Source organism: Neolamprologus brichardi, chromosome 20, assembly GCF_056152115.1.
Source record: "Neolamprologus brichardi isolate AB-2024 chromosome 20, ASM5615211v1, whole genome shotgun sequence".
Classification (NCBI taxonomy): Eukaryota; Metazoa; Chordata; class Actinopteri; order Cichliformes; family Cichlidae; genus Neolamprologus; species Neolamprologus brichardi.
In genome coordinates this window covers 20,419,252-20,436,362 of record NC_142123.1, presented here as the reverse complement: position 1 = coordinate 20,436,362, position 17,111 = coordinate 20,419,252, and the positions used below count along the sequence as shown (strand labels likewise).

Here is a 17,111-nt window from a genome sequence, read left to right as displayed (position 1 = left end):
TTTTTTGTTTTGTTTTGGTATTAAAAAAATCCCATAATATTAGTAATTAAAAATAGACACTTGTTAAAAAGCTCAAAGCAGTAGCTTTGCTTTGAAACAGTTTTTCACAAGCCGTGGTGGTAAAAAAGTTAAAATGTTTAACAAGAGGTCAGTTGGGGATTGTTGTCTCACTGGTCTTAGGGTTAGTTCTCACAGGTATGACAAATCTTTTTGTTTGTTGGTTGGCAGAATGGTTTGTGTTGAGTCATGCACAAGTAGCCAGCCAAATTTGTTGTCTGAAAAAATAATCTCACAAATATTGTACCAGTCCAGGGGTGTACATTTGTCATAATTGACCTGGGTAAGTTACAGGGTTGCTAGATCTTTAGAACTTTAAAATACATCTCTTTCCTTACATGTATAACTGAGCATCCATCTAGACCACAGGTGTCAAACTCCAGGCCTCGAGGGCCAGTGTCCTGCAGGTTTTAGATGTGTCCTTGATCCATCACAGCTGATTTAAATGGCTAAACGACCTCCTCAACATGTCTTGAAGTTCTCCAGAAGCCTGGTATTGAACTAATCATTTGATTCAGGTGTGTTGACCCAGGGTATTATCTAAAACCTGCAGGACACCGGCCCTTGAGGCCTGGAGTTCGACACACCTGATCTAGACTTTCATTCTTCTTCTGACATGTTTACACTGACTTGTTCATTATTGCGTAGATTACCTGTTGTAAAAATCCTGCACAAAAAGATTTTAAAAAGATTCTGGCTGTTTTAATGATATCAGTGATACAAAACTTCAGAATACACTCATGAATGTGGAATCTGTTCTCATTTGTTTTTGTTGCTTTAATAAAGGTTACATTATCAAAGCACTGCAAATTCCTTAACTGCTCATATGTAGAATAAGTCACAATAATTATCACTGCTTCAAATTCACAGTTTAAATACACAGAACACTAGGTGGTGTTCATACTTATTGATGGCTCTATCTGAAAGGCAGAAAACCCCCTCACAACATTATACATTCTTTTTTTAATCACAATTTTTATTGAAACCCAATTAATAACTATAGGTACAACCAAACCTGCTATGGGGTTGGTTGTCACAAAGTGTCAGTGTTGGTGATGGTTAATTACGTTTTGTTGCAATTAATTGTAAAAATGAGAAGGACACACATTTTGATTGAACAAAGGAATGGTTACTGAAGGAGTACTGAAAGAGCAGTTTGTGCAAGAGAAAAGCATGTGACAACCAACCCTGGTCTACCACGGTCTACCTTATTCCTTCAGTTTTTGGTCAAATACAGTACAGTACAGCACAAAAGCCTTGACCCGCCTCTCATTTCTTTATACTTTGCTTGGAAAATGTTTGCTTTCATGCATTACCCCATATAACTCTTTGCCACTGATTTTCAGTTCAGGTTTTTTTGACATCCCTCAGCATTTTCTCCCCATTTCCCTTCCTTAATGATTTCTTGATGACACCCTTCCACTAAGATCATTTGTGATCAGGCTTCAGTAGATGTATTAACTGCAGGGATTTTTTTGTTAAAGGCATGTCTTTCAGATAATCTTTATCTGGTGTAGGTAGTTTTCTCAGCCTGGCACTTCTTCTGTCCTCCACTTATCCAGTTTACTCAAATTTCTTTAGGGACACATTGCATACAGGACCAAGATAACTGAAATTTTCAGCTAATAGCACTTTGGGAATCACCTTGTTAAATGTAAAAATAAAATTTAATGCCAATTAAACTGCTATATTTTGCATTTTTCACAGTCATGTAAAGATACAATTAAAAATACCTTTGCTAAGGTTTTTGTTGTTTGAATGATTGAGAGGTCCGTGTCAAATGGTTTAACTGACAAAAACAGATTCCTCAGTTAAACAGATAGGAACGAAAATGAGTGGTAACGTCCAGAGAAACACTTTGAAAAGTCTTCAAAAAGCCTGGAGAGCTACTGCTCAAGACCAATTTGTAAAAATTACAAGAAAATCTGGCGGAAATAGGTGGCTCAAATGTTTTTCTCAGCGTATGAAGACTCAAAAAACAGATAAACAATCATTACTGTTTAGGATGTGTGCAAGCTTTTTATTTGTTGGGTCTGAAAAGTGCCGATTTTTGTTAAAATCAGCAACAAATGCAAACATTAGAAAAACAAACAAACAAAAAAACAGACAGGTGCAACATCAGACTGTGCAAATGTGTGCCTTAAGGCATGGCACTCTACAGTACAGGAAACAAGCATCAACAGTCATATTGCACTGGTGAGGGAGAAAATAAGGTGAAAACCCCAATTTGATTAGTCAGCACTGGCCGTTCTGGACGCAAAGATCAAACCCTTTTTGTGTACAAGTGCAATGCTTTACAAAAGTTGCTGGCTCCTCAAATATTCTAGCTAATATAACAACAAAAGTAGGCAAAAAGTAAACAGAACATCCCTTCCTAAATATGTGCCGAGTGAATGTAATGCTCCAACAGTAGAAATAATGTGTACAGCACAACAAATGTTCATATAAAAATAGTCATTACATTCATTCCAATTCTAAAGAATTTGATCAATCCAAATTTACGAACAAGTGCACCCAGCTCTAGAAAAAAAAGCCTTTACAGGTTCAAAGTGAGAGCAAAATCATGCAACAACTCAAATTTCTTAAATTATGTATTTAAATACGTTCACTCTACTGATATTTAAAACCTTTTAAATGGAATCAAATTCACTTGATGAAGGAAATCGATTGAGATAGGACGGTCTCATCACATTTATGTACAACATATAATGCTAGTCTTAAAAATGGTCCAAAGAGCCACTGATTGTTTGCAACAGTTAAAGCTGCAGCAGCTGTACCAAACAACATCTAATCACAGTTACACACCATATAACGAGCAGGAAAGTAAAAGCTTTAGCCTCTGTGTTTCAGTTCAGGACAGTCTTGTTCATGCGTGACAATACACGGCTTAATCACTTAATCACTTTCACCACTCCACTTGATCTCACGCGCAATCTGGTTTAATGGTGAAATGTAGTGCAAAAGATGAAAAGCAATCCGATGGCTCATATGCACTTTGCACCATGCATGTGTCGTTTAAATGGTGTGGCATCATTTCTTTCATTAATATAAAACCGCTCACTCAGGTCTCAACTAGCTGCTACTCCCAATCATTTCTAACCTTTAAAAATTACTGTTTTCACCACCGACCTCTATTGTGTGTTGGATAATAATTAATGAGCACACCTAACATTTCTTTACCCTGCTCTGCATAATGCAGGCTGCAGACTGATGCCACTAAGGGTAAAGGTACTGAACACACATTTTCAACACTATGTACACCGTGACTGGATGTTATGTGAGGATGTGGCAGAGTGATTGATATGCAAGATGGTGACCAGTTTAGTATTCTTGTGAGCAAAAAAAATTAGTATCAGAGGATCCCTTTCAGAATCTTTTGCTTATCTACTTTTATCTGATCAGCAGCCTCCTTACTCCCTCTTTAGGCATCATACAGAGTAAGTCTTACTATCTTGGCATTATATGTTTGTAAGATTGGACGGATGCACTAAGGCATATTGGACATAGTAAGGGCAGAGGCATCTGCACTACGGGGGTCCTTCACTCCAATGATGAGGTCATTAGTTCTCCGTGTGCCCTCCACCAATGACAAAATATCTCTTTTCTGAACTTTGTGACCTTTAGCTTCCAGCCCCTCCACATCCTCTTCTAAAAACTTGGCTGCAAGAGAGAAAGAGAAAGTGTGAGACAGAAGATGGTACTAACATAATGTTGAGCTAATAAAAACAGTAGCTGTGGGATCACAGTTAGGTTAAACTCTAATTCTACAAGGACCTAGTATATCATGTTTGTAACCATGCACGTGTTTTCTGGCTTTTGACTTATGAACGGATTCAAGGGCAAGATTAAGACAAGTGAGAAGTTAGCAGAGGCTCTGATTGAGCCAATGATCATCACTCTGCTGCTCATATACCAGTCAATAAGCTCTGGTAGGTGAGAGATGGACTATTAATTCAACCAAGATGATAATTCGTGATTCTACATTAGGATCCCTTTGAATTAATACCAATAGATTCAGGCTACCTAGATTAGCTGGTCACATTTTTCTTTTGTACTTTAGTGAACTGATTGGAGCCAAATGCTGTAGATTGGTTAGATCTATCTAGAAGCTTTCAGTTAGTAGTTTGTCCTTCTTGCTATAAAAATGGAGCCAGAGAACAAGAATTAAAGTGTATAAACCAGATCATTTTTTTTGTAACACAGTATTCATCTTCACAATTTTCCCAGGCAATCATAGATATCAAACTGCCAAGCTTCATTCTTTTTTAAGAGCCCGTGCACTAAGTTGCTAGATTACGTGGACAAGTTAACTGTGGGTTCATTATTAGCCAGATCAATGGCTGGCTTCAGTTAGCAGCCATCAGAAGGTGTGTACACTTTGGTCATAACAGTTACCAACAATACTCAGTTAAGCTGTGACATTTAAATGAGGCTTAATTCTTACTAAGTGGCCCGAAGTGTGGCAAGAAAATATCATCCCCATCATTACACCACCAGCAACAGCCTAAACTGTTGAGTTAAGTCAGGCTGGATCCATGCCTTCATGTTGCCAAAGTATGAATCTAAATGCTGCAGCATAAATCAAGACCCATCAGAGCAGGCAATGCTTTTCTTCTGTAGTCCAATATCGGTTAGTCTATGTATAACTAATGAAGTGGCTACTGATTCTATATTATTATTATTCATAAACAAAATTCTCATGGGATTTCCACATATGACCTTAAGATTTAGGGGGTGGGTGTGGCTCAGGTCGTCCACTGATTGGAAGGTTGGTGGTTTGATCATCAGCCAAGCTGCTCTCGATGGATCAGTCTGAGTGTGAGAGTTTGTGCGAATGCAAGACATAGTGCTTTAAGGTATAGAATGGAAGCGCTGTGTGAATGTGTGTGTGACTGAAAGAATTAGGCTTGTAGTAAAAACCACTTTGGGTGCTCAGTCAGAGAAGTGCTATATAAGTACCACTCCAGTCCATTTATGCTACATCCTACTAAAACTACAGAAGACTGATCTTTTAATCAAGACACTTCGCTGTTCCATGGAAACACTAAACCTCAGCATCTGCTTCCCATTACAGCAGAAGTACCTGCTGCTTTTCCTGCTCCTCCTCTACTTTGCATAGTGTACACAGAAAACACAACCTAAAGACAACGTAAGCAGAGGTGTATGGCGTTATTTTTGTGCCACTATTCTGAGCGCACGTAAAAAAAGTTTGCAGGTGCAAGTGTTGTATTTTGAAGAGAAATTTATTTTGAGTGAAGAAAAGCTGAATTTGAGTGAACAAAATTCTTTGCTGCGTGCAAAAAATGTATTTCAGTGTTTGCTATTATCCACACACACACACACAATAGCAGCCCCTCTCGCTCAGTTTTTGCATTTGCGCTCGCTCGCAATGTGTTGCTCGCGCTCTCAACATTTCTGCCTGTGCGCGTTCAACTCTTTCTGTACACCGTTATATTTGTGCCACAAAACCAGCCAATCACAGACTTGGATGCAAAAAAATCTGATTGGCTGTTCTGGTCTCCATATGACGAAATGCGATATCCCAGAATCCATTTCGTCCAAAACTCAAACGAGGCAGTGGTGGAGGAACACAGAGTGGCGGAGTTTGAAATATTACTCTTTCTGGGTCACAAAATAAACTTTTAAGATATTTTCATGCGAGAATGTTGCTGTGTAAACTTCAAATACCTGCTCGATTTATCAAGACATCACATATTTGCATAAGTGCTTTTGTGTGTGTGTATGGATAATAGCAAACACGGAAATAAATTTTTTGCACACAGCAATTAATTTTGTTCACTCAAATTCAGCTTTTCTTTGCTCAAAATAAATTTCTCCTCATAATACAACACTAGCACCTGCAAACTTTTTTTTACGTGTGCTCAGAATAGTGCCACAAAAATAACGCCATAGAGGTGCAAGGGTACTACAGGACTCTCTGCATGGTGTATACTGCATGTCATAGCAGTAATGGTCAGCCAACACTGTTATGCTTGGATCAAACCTGATAAAAGAGGTTATCAGTAAGAAAAACTCACAGTCCACTAGGAGGGTGTTGGGCTGCAGCTGTGGGTGGAGTCTTCCATATGCTAAACTGTCACTCATGTTTTTACGTGAAGATAAAACATTCATCAGCACCTACGAAGGATCAGAATAACATCAAAGTAAACTTCTGTCAGCGTGTATTTCCACATTTATAAGAATAACTATGAATGTTACAAATTCCTCCAGTAATTAAGCAACCTGTGTTATGCCGCTGAGAGCCTTCTGTCCATTGGATGATCCAACGGCTACATATGTGCCACATAACCCCACGGCTGGCCTCACTGCTGTGGGCATCAAGAAGGACATGGGTCTTTTCCCAGGGTGGAGGTTGTTATGCTACAGCCAACCAAAAGAAAACAAAATCCATAAGAAATGCTGCAAATGTGTTAAGAACAAATCTGTTAACACTGAAACAAAAAAGTCACAGTTACTGGGTTAGGTGATGAGCTCTGTGTTTTATTAGACCATGAGAAGTCCAGAATCTGGCTATTCAAAAGGATTCCTGAAGGAGTCACTATCCCACTGCCAAAGGGCTTGTTTAGTGAGCTAAAACAAGCAGAAGTGAGGAAAAAAAGTCTTAACTTGCATTATTCATAAACTCTTAAACATCTTTGGGATTGTTTAAATCCCCTACAGTCCTTTTAAAGGGTTGCATACCTCATTACAGACACAATGAGGTCGTCTGGGCCCATGACCATGACCTGGGCCGCTGCTGCACCATCCTCCAAGGTAAAGGTTGTTGTGTAATGCTGGACAGGGAATGCCTGAGAGTCACTGATCATCTCGCGAAGTTGGGAAGCCTGTGATTTACTTGAAGGTTGCAAAAGAAAGGGCAGGGTTCAAATAAAATATCTTACTTAATTAGGCTGTATTTATACAATATGAAAGGCAGTGGGAGCCGATATCTACCTCAGCATCTTATCAACAATCTCTGGAACGGTGGAGTCATACATGGGATCTCCCAGCTTACTAGCCAGGCCCAGAGATATTTTCACAGCCTGGAAGATTAATGCATAATTAACATATTTTTTTTTTAATCCTGTCAATTAATTTACTTTACACACATTTAATAGGCTTTGTAAGTTGTGCTAAACTGTTTTGCATTACCTCTGCAATCCAGTGGTAGGTAGTGGTCCTCTGCATCTGGCTGGTGATGTTGTACCCTTCAAGGATGTTGAGTGCAGTGATCAAAGCAACGCCTGCATGTGGGGCTGGGGCTGCCATCACGTGGTGTCCTTCAGAAACACCAACAGATCATTAGACAGAATAGATATACATCGGAAATGTGTTTGCCAAGGGCACCAACTCTCACTTCTGCCATGGACTTCTTCACTCTCTACACCTGATCTGATCAAAATTTTATCTAGCTGCAAAACAGAGCCTGAAGCCCGGAGGCGGTGCAGTTCATTTACAGATCGGTTAAATAACAATATGCTGAAAGGCTGTTACGGTTTTCTGTCTGATGATACCAAAAACATGTTGCCCAAGCCAGCTTTAACCCTTTGACTTTGTCAACTGCAAATGTAACTGGCTGTTACTAAATAAATACTGGAAGGACAAGCTGTGTTCACAGAACTGCTTCAGATCAGTGCTGTGTTCTTGAAAATAGCTGAACTGGTATTTACCCTGATAGGTGATTTCTGCTGGCTTCTGTATGATTGAGCTGTAGTTTCGAATGTCATCCTCTGTGAGCACTCCGCCTCTCGCTTTCACCTTAAAAAAAATGAAGGATAAACTGAAATTTAGAGGAGAGTATTCTTTATCCTGTGTGTTAATGTTACTAACTGGACATTTTAAGAGTCAGGAACATTTCATTTACCTTACTCTTATGCTTATTTAGTAGGGCTGTGCGATATGAAGAAATATGATGAAATTAAAACATCTATCGTTTGAAATCATACGCTATCATTGTCTCATGGTGTCGCAAAATACACTGTTTACAATATTTTTTCAGCACAGAGAATACCAGCATAGCCCGTGAAGATGAGGCAGAACCAGGTAGCTCCAAACAGAAAGACCAGTCAAAACAAATCGAGGATGTTATTCCTAAACAAGAGGCTACCTCTGTAGCATGGACATGGTTTGGTTATGAAAAGTCTGACACGGACCAGAAAACTATGCAAATTATGCCACAAACCGGTCCCAACATGGACTCAAACACGACAAACCTCGTCAACCACCTATGCAAGAATCACATGAAAGAGAGTGGAGAGAGTTTACGGATGAGAAGCAAAAAAGAGGCATCAGGTGCTCAAAATAAACCCCAGACTCAAACGTTAGAACAGGCTTTCCTCTGCAGCACGCCATGTAATAAATACTCACAAAGAAAATGGTGTCTGTTACAACTTATGTCTAAAAATATATCACTTCATGCATCGGTCAAAACACTCGACTCCAGGTACATGACGCCCAGCTGAAAACACTTCACATAAGTCGATTTGCCCGAGATTCACAGAATTTACAGAAAAAGCACTATTTTCATACATATATGTATATATATATATATATATATATATATATCGTTATTGGGATGAGAAATGTCTTATATTTAGTCATATCGCACAGCCTTATTATTTAGAATCTCAGGATTAATTTAAGATTGTGTAATTTATGATTTTGTTTACAGAAAAAAGTCAAAACAAACAAACAAACATTTAAAGACTGAACATAGACTGAACAACATCTGGTATAACCTGCTGTGATGCCTGCTACCCCACATGTTAAAAAAAACAAACAAAACAAAAAAACCCAACAACTTTCAACAAATTTCATTGCAATGAATTATTTTATTAAGCTAGTGCTGCTTAAATCTACACCAGTCACTGTCACAATAATTGCATGTAATGAGCTTGGTTATTACATTCTGTCACAACATTTTCTGTTGTGAGATCTGTAATTTTTAGCCCAGTCTCAGAGCAAAATGTGAAACAATCACAAAAAAGCAATTTCTGTCATCATCCATCTTCGTTGACATGAATCATGACATCACTTATATTGTCCAGACAAAGTGGGGATGGGTCACCTTGGCAACCAAGAAATCTCCGCTGTAAAAGAAGTAGCAACTGTTGCATCTTTTTTTTTTTTTTTTTTACTTAATCCGCTAGTTTTTAATCCCCAGCTCTAAACAAGTTCTTTAAAATGCCTAATCCAATTCATGTTGATTTTGTGTAGATTTACACACACAAAAAAGCACTCTTTTACACAATGTTCATTATTTTACTGAAATGTAATGCAATATTTTACTCACACAGTTACTCACCGGAGAAAGTAATTTGTTACACTACTTGTTGCATTGCTTTCTAGTTATTATTAATGAGGACACACCTATTACTAACTACTGCAGATGCTTGCAAAGAGCAAATGCTGTGGTTTGCATTTTGCTCTTCTCAGAAAAAAACATGCAGTAAAGATAAAAGTCATCTCAACATCTCCACTCCTCAAAGAGTGGAGACCGCTCCATCATTTCCCTTCTGACAAACTGAAATCCGCTGATTGCAGCGCAAGTGTACAGGAAGAAAAAGGCAAATATTTTTTGTAATTACTTACAGTTATTAGCGCAGCAATACCTGTAAGTAATTACTGGACTAACTGTACAAATAACTGTAATGTTATTACTGAATTTAGTATCGTAACCTAGACCTTTACTGAAAACGGTTACACCCAACAGTGATGGACACATTTCAGAACATATGAGACAAGACTAATGAAAAATTATGTTCATGGGCCTAAAAGTAATAGAAATTATTGCCCAGGAACAGGAAGAAGTAGATTAGAGGTCATGGGTATCTCATGAACTGCTATGAATATTGAATACTGCACTAAATATTTTTGTATTTATGTAAGCTTTTTCTTATATGTTTTAATTTTGTAGACATGAAAGTACTTCCACAAAGAAGCAATACTTCTAGTTTATAAAATGTGTTTATTTTAATTTGAAGGTAGGTAGTCGAGAGTCACAGTGAAGTTGAATTTCTCTGAAGCCTTATTTCCCCGAGTCGTACAGGGAACAAGAGGGCAAGTATAACAGTGACTTAGCATAGGAGAAGGAAAACGACTCGCCACTGAGACTATGCAGGATTCATGACCACTTATATAATCACATCTGTAGCTTGGTGAAAAAAATGTTTATCCTTACTGCAGATGCCATTTTCTGAGCCACATTTCCACTATAGAACTCTGATATCCCTTTAACAGCGACAGCATCAAGAACAGCTGCTAAATCGAGGCGTCTGGTGAACTGTCCGGTGAGGGGAACCTGGTCTTTGGGTAGGAATAAATCCCGAAATGCAGCCGACATGTTTTGGCTCTTAACTTTTGCCAAAGCTTCAGCTGTGGAGAGAACAAAAGAGAGGCAGATGAGATTTTAAAAAAAACCCCACTGATTTCACACCAAGCAATTTGTTCTATATATTACCCTATACTTACCAAAGTCATGAGTAACATTAAATCCATTTCTGGCCACATCTGCTGCCATGGCAACGACATCTTTCCAGGGGATCCTGTTGAAATCAAAGGTCATACAAGTCTGCCTTCTTTTACAAATATGATATATTTCATACAGACACTCCTCATTTTCAAAGAGTATATTTTACCAAATTGAGAAGCCACATTTTCTCCCTAAACGGATCAAGCAGGTTAGCTCTTAACAGCCAAGGCCTCTGGATCAGGATAATTACACAGCATTAGAGTAACTGCGGCTTAACAATCTGACAAAAATAAGCTACTGGCTTTTCTTTAAACACAGCTGGTGTACATTCACAATGAGTCACTGCTTAAGTTCTGAACAATGAGAGAAGCACAGTCATTGTCAACAGCTCAAAATATCAGCTTTTGCTATTCTTGCCTTGAAAGAACAATGAAAGAAAATGATTTGTTTCATTGAGGAGCGTCACAAACAAAGTGAATTAAACAATAACCAAGAAGAAAGGAATGCAGATAATCCAGAAAGCCACAACTATTTATGGCATAAGAAGAAAGGACTGCATGATATGCTGTTTACCTGCCATAGAGCTGGTGTGCCTGATGCAGCCCACTGAGCATGCCAGGAACTCCTACCAGCAAGCCATTCTGAAATGCCAATGCAAAGTAAACAGTGCATAAATAATCAAAAGAGTGACAAGGCTGACTTCAACTCTCTGAGCAACCCCATATAGGTATAATAAGGAGTCCTCCAGAGTAATTCCTTACATTATCTTGAAGGTCTGTCAGCAGCATCTTCTCATCGATTGCCGATGGTGCTGTCTCTCTGAAGTCAATGACCCTTGTCTCATTCTTACGGATGTCGTGCACCAACATAACGCCTCCGCTGATCATCAAAAGAGCAAAAAGTGGTCTTCAAATTCATACTTAATGGTGGTTCTGCTTAGCAGAGATTGATCTGTTCCTATAACTCACCCTCCAATACCAGACGTGTGAGGGTGCACAATTCCCAAACAGAGAGCAGCGGTGATGGCGGCGTCAACACTGGAGCCCTGCTTTTCAAGAACGTCAAAGCCCAGAGATGTACACTGAGCCACATCTGTCACCACTGCTCCTTGGTTAAAGACCTTGCAGTAGACAAAGCAGAAAGGGAGAGAGGCAGTTAAAAAACATTCAGAATGACAGAGGCTTGCATTTAAGGAGGCTAAGAAGCATGTGGAGTCACCCATAGTCCTATAATAACCCATACTTATTTGAGTGAAGCAACAGCATTGCAACACGACTACAGAAAAATGACATGCAACCCTACCTGTGGGTCTCCAAAGTAGATCTGCATGATGAGAGCCACAGTGACTCCTGTAGCAAAGGTGAGACAGGCCGTGATGATGACTGTCAAGCCATCTCGCTGGCAGGCACATTCTTCTGTAAAAGGGTCTCTGTTGGTCTCCTGCAGCGACACAGCATCATGGCTAGCTAGGTCTGAAGCCGAGGAGGGGAGACGCTGGAGGCGAGCCGACTTCAGAAACAGATCTGGGTCTGAGACACAGCACCACCATACCAAACGCTATTAGTCTCAAATCACAAAAAAAGCTCCCTTGTAACCATGACTGTGTGTGAGATAAACGATTTTCTTTGATAACTTCTGTCTGACCTGTATCTTGCTCACTCAGGACGTTGTCATCATCCTTGCGGGATTTCAGGGTATTTTCCCCAGACACGTCATCTTCTGGCAACCTGGGGAAGCTGGTGATGCTCATGTAGTCCACTGGAGAGTAAGCGCTCCCCAAGGTTGTCTCTGGATTGGCATCTTTATCCACCACGCTTCCACTCGGGTATCCGGAAACGATTTCCGGAGCAGCGTTGTGCATGACTTCTACGTACTGTATCTTTATCTTTGAGGACCTAATGCAGGATATCCATATTCACTGTCCCACTTGTTCCTTGTCTGGGATAGTAAGCCACACACATGCTACTATTATCCACACTAAAACACAAATAAATCACTAAAATATACCTTTATGGACCGCTAGTGTTGCTGTGGCGCTGGAGAATGACCTCATCTGCTTTATCTTTAATGTCCCAATAAATCACAGTTTTCCTACCGTGATCTGTAAATCTCTAGTGTGACATTGGCACCCTTACAAAAAGATCACAGCAGTCTCATTTGTTCTCCGGATGTGTAGCTCCAGTGATGGTGCATTTTCTACAACCTGCAAAGACGAAAAACCACGCAGAATAACTAGTTTTTGAGGATGAATTTCCTTAAAGACGCACATGTTCATAACCATGCTTATTATGTATCTAAACCCTCGCGAAATATGGCTTAATCTAAATATTTTCATGCTTGCCTATAACACACACAGACACATAAACTATTACTATTGCAGAATAACAGCGTTATTGCCGGTTAAACACGGACCTCCCTCCCTCCGCGGCGCCTCCACCACCGCGATGCCACAAGCTAGCACATCTCCTTTTTTAAATTCAGCTACAAAGCGCTCGGAGCTCGGCTAACGTCACTTACCGTCGTTGTAAGGTACCTCCAGTCAAATAATACCAGTGATACTAAAATAAAAAGTCGTTCCCGACTGGGTTATTTTGGATTTTTAAAAGCAGCAGGTGAGCTGAGGTGAACGCAGCTCCGTCGCCAAAGCTGAATCACCACCGCGCAGCTCTGGGAAGCTAGCTTCGTGTTACAGCCCACACCAAAGCCCCACAGCTCAGGATAACCGGCTGGACTTGTTCGGGTTAAGGGTGTTTTAAATAATCATGTGAGTGCGAACTAATAACCGAGGGAAGCTCGGAATAATTTAAATATATTACACTGTAAATAAACACCATTAAACCACGCCTATCCTCAACAGTCCCCCTACCAATATTAAACTTACTTAGATAGCGTTGGGGCCTCGAACAGCCTCACAGCTGAAGACCATTAATCCCAGTTCTGTTTTCACAAGGGTCGACCATAGCACACCGTCCACCTCCACCTTGTGTGTTTGTGAGCTGGACAAACAGGTCACAGCAGGTGCACAAAAACCTGTTCTACTTACAAAACTTCGGTCCCTCCCATAAAGCCTTATTCTATTCTTGTTCTTCCATCTGTGAAACAGGAGGCAAGAGACATGAAATTACTTCAGTGATAGAGTTGCAACAGTGGCCTGCTTATGTCATCTCTTAATGGGAAATTCCTCTATTTATTTATTTCAAAGCAAAGCGTCTGGGGTTAGATTGACTGTGATGCAGGGGGGCATCTTATGCTTCATATTAAACAACAACAATAAGCCTGATTAAAAGAAAGGTAGTCCAATTAAGGGCTAAAATAATACATATTTAATACATATGTTAAAACAAAGACACTAAGGATATGAATCAGTGTTGAAATTGTGTAAAAAAAAAACATTTATAACGCAGTTTATGGATGAGGTATGTGTTATATGTTTATATTTTTGTACCGTGCATTACAAAAATTGATATTTGCATATAATGATATATTTTAAAAAGCAATACTTTTGCATAAGTGTAGTTAAATAATTATAGATCAATGTGTAAAGATCTATGTATCAACATAGCATGAATCAGTGTGTTAAATGGGCATATTTAAAAGTGGTACTGTTATTAACTGAAACCAGTATAGAAGATGAGCTAGACAGGGGTATGAATTAAAAAGCATTTGCTTCCTCCTACTTCTTTTGAACTGGAAATAGTCAACATTTTCTTTTTCATGTGAATATGATGCTTTCAGTTTTTTTTTTTTTATATGTATGAACATTTGTTACTTATATGTTTGAAATAAAGTTTTGGTTGACTGATTGAAGAACCAAAGTTTTACTGTGGTAGATCAGTAGGTATATACCAAATCCAATAGTGGTAGAGGCAAAGGGGTAAAGAACTTACCTTGAAAAATCTCACAGATTTCAGAAACAAGGTGCAGAGGAAAACAAACAAAACCAAATAAATTACATGTAGATTTCACCAAGCATGTAAGCTGCACGCCAGGAGATTATGGAGGTCAGGTCGCTTCTTCACTTTATTCCTCTTAGTCTGTGGTGTAAGTCTGTGTGTCTTTGCATCATTTCCTGATGATAAATGAATCCCATGAGCACAAATGAAATGGGATTTTGTGTAGCTGCTACTCTGGGACTACCATTGCTGATAAAGTGTTGCATTGAAACCTGATTTAAAAATAAAAAAAAACACAGTGTCAAATGCAAAGCACTCACTATACCATCACACCTCTAGCTTCAAGCTTCACAGCAGAGAATCCATATGCATGTACAATCTGTGCACATTCTCTGTGCCCAGCAAACACATACATTTGAAGTCGTCCTGACCTAAGTTTCCACTAACTTAAGTCCCCTTTCTCGAGTTACATTTTATCTATGTTCACTCGTCTCATTCAGCCTTGTAGTTTCTAGTCTGAAGATCTGGTTCATGCAGCTTCCTGCTGAGATATGTATCTGTGAATGGAGGAATGATATATTACAAATTACCACATAGTTTAATTTCTGTTCTCTATATCGAAGCATAATGTCGTGTTTTATTTGCATTATGTGAACCCTGAGCTTTGCAATTTTGTGTTTCCCTATACTTCAAAAAACATTAGTTTGACTTAGACTTTTTTAACTGTCAGTCCCCAGTGTCTAATCCTAATACATCCTCTGTAGCAGTGACTAATCTTACTTTCTTGCACTCAAATACATTTTTAAAGTTCCTGAAAACTTCTTGCACCGACTAAAGGGCTGGACTGTGGAGAAGTAGTAACTAACTTGATAAGAGTCTTGTTAGAACGATTTAAACAGGAAAAAGTAAACAAAGAAGTGTTTGCAAATGTTATCATGGTGACCTTTATGTCTCTAGACTCTAACTTGGATCCTCTTTTGTTGTTAATGATTAAAAATATTTGGAGGAAGCTTTGTGGGGCAGGCTCTAACTTGCCATATCATAGAGCTGAGTAATAGCGGAGAACTGTAAAGTCAACAGATGTATGAGTAAAGGCACACACATTAAGAGAAATGCGCTCCATACATATCATAAACGGTGAATGACCGCGAGAAACAAACCGGAAGTACTCCTGGCCGCTAGGGGGAGTAATGGGCGCGATGTTGACTGGCAGCAAACTAGTGATGGGATTTCCGGCTCTTTTTAGAGATCCGGCTCTTTCGGCTCGGCTCACTAAAAAGAGCCGGCTCTTTCGGCTCCGAACCGACTCTTCAGGTTGTTTTGTTGCTTTAATTATTTAATCATTAACAATAATATAAAATTATGCAGAAAAGGAATTACTGATGTAAAAAAAAGTGGTTTTATTTATATATGTTTATATATGGCCCCTAGAGACAAAGCACGTACAAACTCCAAAACACATTTCTAGCGTTTACTGAACTTCCAAAACAGAGCTACCCAGATCACTTAAATTACACAATTGAAAACATGTGTGTATTGTTTGTGTATTTATAGACAAGCACTCATATTTATTCAAATAATTTAAAAAAAAAAAGTTCATTTACCTGTTACTACCACACACCAAATCCGGTTGTTGATACTTCCTGGCTTGTGTAGCCACTAGGTAACAAAAGCTCAACACTGGGCCCAAGAAACCTGGAGCACTTCTGTTGTCTTTTGTACGTGTTTTGGAGTTTGTACGTGCTTCTGAGTTTTTATGTGTTTTGGAGTTTGTACGTGCTTCTGAGTTTGTACGTGCTTCTGAGTTTTTATGTGTTTTGGAGTTTTTACGCGTTTTGGAGTTTGTACATGCTTAGGTGTTTGTACGTGTTTTGGAGTTTGTACGTGCTTTGTCTCTAAGGGCCACCATAAATATACTTTATTTATTCACTCCACATAAAATGTAATAAATAAATCATATAATACAAAAAACAACTATTTACATTTTAAACTTTTAACTATTTAAATTTTCAGCTTTTTCCTTTTAAACAAATTTAACGTGAAACAACACAAAACACTGCAAACCACAACACAATTAAATATAAATTAAAATATTAAAACAAAAAGAAGATGCACATTCTCTGTCATATGGGCCTGCATGATTTCTGAATCCTTTATCATCTGCAACTGAAAATAGCGGATGATTACTATACCTTTCTAATGTGACGTTGTTGTCCCTCGCTCTCTTTCTCTCTGGCTCTGTTCCTGTGCTACTGCGAGTGTAACTAACGCCCCTCCCCCCTCTGCCCAGCGCAAAGTACAGGCCGCGCATGCGGAGTTTAGCGGAAAAAAGGGCGAGAGAGAGGGTGAGAGAAAGAAAAAAAAAAAAACGAAAAAAAAACAACCTCACGGCTCCCAATAAGGAGCCGGCTCGCGTCGTTCACTTCAAAGACCCGGCTCTAAGAGCCATTCCGTTCGCGAACGACCCATCACTACAGCAAACCCCTCAGAGCGTTAAAACATTGCAGGCGCTGTCCTTGTTAGAACATTCAGGGTCATTTGGGTTAGGTTTTGAAACAAGAACATTTTAAGGTACGTGAGGCGCTATCCAAATTAAGCTTCATTTAGATTCTTTTTTTCTCTTGTAATTTGCACATTGGTTTGCATTTTTACCAGACAGCAGCAGTCTGTGCTGGATCAGGACAAACAGT

At 39.2% G+C, this 17,111-nt stretch overlaps 1 protein-coding gene across 3 annotated transcripts; it reads right to left on the bottom strand.

The window, feature by feature from the left end:
* Positions 1 to 2,050: 2,050 nt before the first annotated feature.
* On the bottom strand, positions 2,051 to 13,660 carry ggt7 (gamma-glutamyltransferase 7). Of its 3 annotated transcripts, XM_035910204.2 has the most exons (17): positions 13,046 to 13,334; positions 12,536 to 12,731; positions 12,173 to 12,423; positions 11,831 to 12,057; positions 11,497 to 11,648; positions 11,290 to 11,407; positions 11,102 to 11,169; positions 10,528 to 10,601; positions 10,238 to 10,431; positions 7,728 to 7,815; positions 7,210 to 7,337; positions 7,012 to 7,100; positions 6,760 to 6,912; positions 6,534 to 6,648; positions 6,301 to 6,438; positions 6,096 to 6,195; positions 2,051 to 3,717 (listed from the first exon to the last, which is right to left on the bottom strand). In XM_035910204.2, exons 3-17 carry the CDS (start codon positions 12,387 to 12,389, stop codon positions 3,545 to 3,547), a joined length of 2,034 nt encoding a protein of 677 aa, XP_035766097.1. In that variant the 5' UTR covers positions 12,390 to 12,423; positions 12,536 to 12,731; positions 13,046 to 13,334; the 3' UTR covers positions 2,051 to 3,544. The 3 variants fall into 3 exon arrangements, with proteins under 3 accessions (XP_035766097.1, XP_006796372.1, XP_035766098.1); XM_006796309.2 differs by lacking the exon at positions 13,046 to 13,334 and adding an exon at positions 13,410 to 13,660 and having other exon boundaries at positions 12,173 to 12,731; XM_035910205.2 differs by lacking the exons at positions 12,536 to 12,731; positions 13,046 to 13,334 and adding an exon at positions 13,410 to 13,660.
* Between the last annotated feature and the right edge of the window lie 3,451 nt (positions 13,661 to 17,111).

What these genes read in the sequence shown, in the direction of transcription:
- ggt7 (XM_006796309.2), bottom strand. Translation starts at nt 12,389, where the DNA reads ATGCACAACGCTGCTCCGGAAATCGTTTCCGGATACCCGAGTGGAAGC. An exon ending in CACACGTCTGGTATTGGAGG is followed by an intron (nt 11,408 to 11,496) that starts GTGAGTTATAGG and finishes TTTGATGATCAG; the next exon opens with CGGAGGCGTTATGTTGGTGC. An exon ending in AGCAGAAATCACCTATCAGG is followed by an intron (nt 7,338 to 7,727) that starts GTAAATACCAGT and finishes GTGTTTCTGAAG; the next exon opens with GACACCACGTGATGGCAGCC.